Genomic DNA, 4,817 nt, shown 5'->3' with positions numbered 1-4,817 from the left:
TATGGAGATTTATTAAAATGAAGTCTGTGTGCCCTCCAGGCCATTTCCAGTATCTATAGACATCCTATAGGAAGAAACTCTTTTGTCCTCTCTGAAATCATATGATCAAACTTTTCTTACCTCTCTGATGCAGAGACCACAAAAAGATATTGGATCTCCTGGAACTGGAGTTACAGATGATTCTGAACCACCTTGTTGGTGCTGGAAACTGAACTTGGGTCCTCTCCAAGAGCAGCCTGTGCTCATAACTACTAAGCCATCTCTCTAACTCCAGACATGGTTTTGTAATGTAGCTTTTCAACATCACAATATTTAACTATCACACTCTGTGGTATACTTATGAATAACTATAGCTGAATAATTCCATCTCTATATTTATCACACTATTGTGTAGATGTGATAGTTTATATATAATGGAACCTCTATAACTTATTTTTGTCCATTAAAAGCCCAAAATAGAGCTGGAGAAATGGCTCAGCAGTTAAGAGCATGGTACTATTCTTAGAGAGTACCCGACTTCAATTCCCTATACCCATGTCAGGTATCTCACAACCACATGTAACTCCAGCTCCAGGTGAATCTGATGCTGTAACACCATCTTTTATCCTCTGGGGGCACCTGAACACACACAAACACATACACAGAGGACAGGTACATACATGTATACATGCATACATGCATACATACATACATACATATACATACATACATACATACATACATACATACATACATCTTTTTTAAACCACAAAATGTCATAAATATGCTTACAGGTAAATAAAATATTCTAAATTATTTTCCTTGAAAAAATTCTTTCAGTTGTTCTCTAAGTCAACATTGATACACACTCACATATGCAGTGAATAATGCCAATTTTGCTCTGAAAATTGTATCACCTTTGGTTAATACTTTTTATTATTACTAGAGTTTACAAATAAAACTATACAACATCCTTGAATGGTTCTTGGTTTCTCAAAATCCCTATAAAAATGTATGTTAGATGTTTATCATCTTTCTTTAAAAGCTTCCTATTCAAATATTTTTAATTATAATTTTACTCTAAAATTTAAATTTCAAGTTGCAAACTTCTTGTACATTTACTAATGTGTAAAACTACAATTAATCTTTTAATATCATATTTCATTATATGGAGTTAGCATATTGTATTCAGTCATTGTCTTATCAGTGAATATTATTAATTCTGGTTTCATACACTTGACACAATGTTTAATCAACATTTTTTCATCTACTGTGGTCTATTGCTTTAATTGTCTTATTAGATATTCACATAAGTGAAGACACTGGGTCAAAGTTTACAATCGATGTTCAATGTTTTATACAGGCTGATAGGTTATTGTCCAAGAAAGTGTAAACAATTTAGTATGTCATCAGGAATACATGAGTGTGTGTTAATCTTTCTAAAAAAACAAACAAACAACAACAACAACAACAAAAACCTCCTTAAATTAAAGATGTGGAAATCACCTGAATGTTCCCCAATATGGTATAGTGAAGGTGTAATTTCCTACTTAACATTTTCTGCAAGGGCCAGTGAGATTTTTTAGATTCATTGAACATTTATGTTGTTTCAGCTACTAATTCTATGTTTATAAATATCACCACTTGACCTAACATTTATTTTGAGGTTTTCTGACTGTCAGATTTTAAAAATTAAATGAAGCAATGATTTCATCACCTCATTTTCATATACAGTTTGCCTGCACCACCACTCTTATCTTCTGTCCCCAATCTCTTCTCACTGAAGCCTTTCCTCCCCATAGAAGTCCACTTTCTGCATATGTATGCAGAAGGTATACATTTGTGTGAGTTTAAATGTATATATACATTTAAGATATGTATCTTAAGTAAATAAGAAGTATGTTCTAAAAGTAAGGTATCAAACATTTTGCCAAATAGTTTGTCAGTTACTCAAAAAGTCAGTCAGTTAACATCTGGCTAGCTCAGCAATTCTACACCTGAGTATAGTCTCAAGAAAAAAAAAACATGTTCCTGCTCAAAAGTTATGAATCATGAGGCTGGAAAGATCTCACAGTGGTTACGAGTACTTGTTGATCTTGCAGAGAACTGGAATTCAGTTATTGTACCTATACTAGATTGTTCATAATCACCTGTAACTGCAGCTGCAGGAGATCCAGTGCTCGGTCTGGCCTTGGCAGGGACCTGTGTGCATATACATATACTCTTGCACATATCTAGACACACACACATAAATAAGTGTAAAATATTTTCAAGTTATGAGTAAGTGTTCACAGACAGACAATTGACAACAGACCTGTCATGGAAACAGTTGAACTATCAGTCAGTGAATGGACACATAAACATTGTCTGTGCAAGCCAATGTGATCAGGTCATGGAAACAAATGAATCACTGAAACCTGTTACACAATTCATAAACTTAATGCATTATGAAGTGTGAAAATATTTGCCTTTAAAAGGTGGCATTACATAATTACATACCTACAAAATGTCAAAAACATGGAAATCTATGCAGATAGAAAGTAGATGAGTGAATTTTTTTTTTTTAGACAGAGTAGAGATACCACAGAAAATGACTTCTAGTTTGTACAGGTATTTCTCTGGGAGTAATGAAATTACACAGTGATGATGGTTGTGCAACTTTGTGAAAATTCAAACACTAAGTTGTTTGTGTTTAATCATGAATTATATATTATCAAAAAATAGGATGTTGGTAAATTATGTCTCTCCTCTTGGTCTTAAGCACCTGGTCAAACTGAAGACCAGTGCATGGTTCTGTGGAAAGCTGATTGCACCTCTCTGTTCCTGAGGCAGTAGATGATGGGGTTGCACATGGGGGTGACCACCGTGTAGATGACAGACAGCACCTTGTTGAGGTCCATGGCTTCTATGCGGCTGGGTCTGGCATAGATGAAGATAGTGGCTGAGTAGAAGATGCCCACCACAACCAAGTGGGAGGCACAGGTAGAGAAGGCTTTGTGGCGGGCAGCAGCTGATGGCATACCTAGAACTGTCCTACCAATGGCCACATAGGAGGCCATGGCCACAAGGAGTGAACCCCAGAGGATTACAATAGCTGAGATGAAGTCTACCAGTTCTGTAAGGGCCACATGGGTGCAGGACAAATTAAGAAGAGGAGAGACATCACAGAAGAAGTGGTTGAGGACATTAGGGCCACAATAGGACAGGCTTGCAATGCATGCTGTTTTGATCACTGAGACCAGCAGCCCACCTAGCCATGAAGACAAGGCTAAGCCTAGGCAGACCTGTGGCCTCATGAGCAGTGGGTAGTGCAGTGGGCGGCAGATGGCTACATAGCGGTCATAAGCCATGGAGGCCAGGAGAGTGCATTCTGTGCAGATGAGAGAGATAAAGAAGAAAAGCTGGGTCATGCAGCCTGTGAATGGAATATGGCAGGGTCCTGTCCATAGCCCCATGAGTAGGGTGGGCATGGTGACTGACACATAGCACATCTCCAGGCAGCTGAGGTTGCCTAGGAAGAAGTACATGGGCTTGTGGAGTTCGCTGTGACTGAAGATGAGGTAGATGATGAGTGTGTTCTCCAGGAGTGTCAGCAGGTAGAGAGTCAGGAAGATGACAAACAGGGCATCCCTTATCCCCAGCCTTGTGGACAAGCCCAATAAGACAAACTCCTGAACTCTGGTCATGTTGCCCAACTCAAGTGACTTCTCCATCTAAAAAAAATACATCTACAAAATATTATCTGAATCTCTTTCCTCATATCTTATACCACCCTAAACCAAAACTATGATTACAACTACATGAATAGCTTATTTTTAATTTTATTTTATTTTACTTTATTCAGAAACAATGGTGATTCAATCTCTGAGCACAACAACTAAAACCTAATCTTGTAAGCCTTATTAAAATCTGATTCTTCCAGTGGTGAATCCTTGCAGATCTGCCATGATACCAGGAAACTCTAGCAGTTACATCTTACCCCTTTTCTGTCCCTTTCCAAAAAGGTAGCTTCTTTTTTAAAATAAATTATGACATTTATGTATTTTGCAGGAGGTCTTGTGTGGAAGTGTGGGGTCATCAGAGTTTTCGTTGCTGGAATCAGTTCTCTCCTTCCACCATGTAGGTTCCGGGGATCAAACTCAGTTCATCAATCTTGACTATGAGCACCTTTACCCACTGAACAATTTTACCAGCCCTGAAATCACTTCTGATTGAATCATTCCACTTCTAAATTCGATCTATAAAAGTCTTTGTGTATCATCTGGTGGGAAATATTTCCAAAACATACCTCATATCATCCCTCTCTCTTTAAAATGCCCATACACCCTTATTATTCTTTTAATAAATATTCTCTATAATATACCCTCCTTTTTTAAGAGGGACATAATGAGTTCAATGTCCAGGCTGACATTGAACTCATTATGTACCTAACATTGGCCTTGAATTCCTGATTACCCTACCTTTATCTCCTGAGTGATAAGATTACAGGCAAATAAACTACACCCAGTTTATTATAATGCAGTATTCTTGCCCCCTAATGCTCTGGTTTCCAGATGATTCAGATGCAAAGTCCTCATTGCACACCCACTGAGATCTCATTGTTCCCCTTTCATGTCCTCAAATTCTCCAAGCTCCTTCTAGTCCTATGAAATTCCCAAAGGCTGTTCCTATTGTCTAGAACATACTTCACCGTGTTCTTGTTTTTAATTTTAAAGTGTTGTCCTCAGATAGGCCTCTCTTCAAAGTCCCATGTCAAATACCATGCCATTGTTCCTTATTCCATGCCTCAATTCTTCCTTGTGAAGTGATTGGTATTAGTTTAAATTATGGAAGAGTGC

General features: G+C 37.7%; 1 protein-coding gene across 1 annotated transcript; it reads right to left on the bottom strand.

The window, feature by feature from the left end:
* Positions 1-2,747: 2,747 nt before the first annotated feature.
* LOC116101611 (olfactory receptor 5-like) lies at positions 2,748-3,975 on the bottom strand. The gene has a single exon (XM_031385301.1). The coding sequence runs from the start codon at positions 3,690-3,692 to the stop codon at positions 2,748-2,750; it is 945 nt and encodes a 314-aa protein (XP_031241161.1). The 5' UTR covers positions 3,693-3,975.
* Between the last annotated feature and the right edge of the window lie 842 nt (positions 3,976-4,817).

Source organism: Mastomys coucha, unplaced genomic scaffold (genome assembly GCF_008632895.1).
Source record: "Mastomys coucha isolate ucsf_1 unplaced genomic scaffold, UCSF_Mcou_1 pScaffold21, whole genome shotgun sequence".
In the NCBI taxonomy this organism is placed as follows: domain Eukaryota; kingdom Metazoa; phylum Chordata; class Mammalia; order Rodentia; family Muridae; genus Mastomys; species Mastomys coucha.
The sequence above is the reverse complement of the archived record's forward strand: the minus strand, read 5'-3'. Positions and strand labels throughout refer to the sequence as shown.

What these genes read in the sequence shown, in the direction of transcription:
- LOC116101611 (XM_031385301.1), bottom strand. Translation starts at nt 3,692, where the DNA reads ATGGAGAAGTCACTTGAGTTGGGCAACATGACCAGAGTTCAGGAGTTT.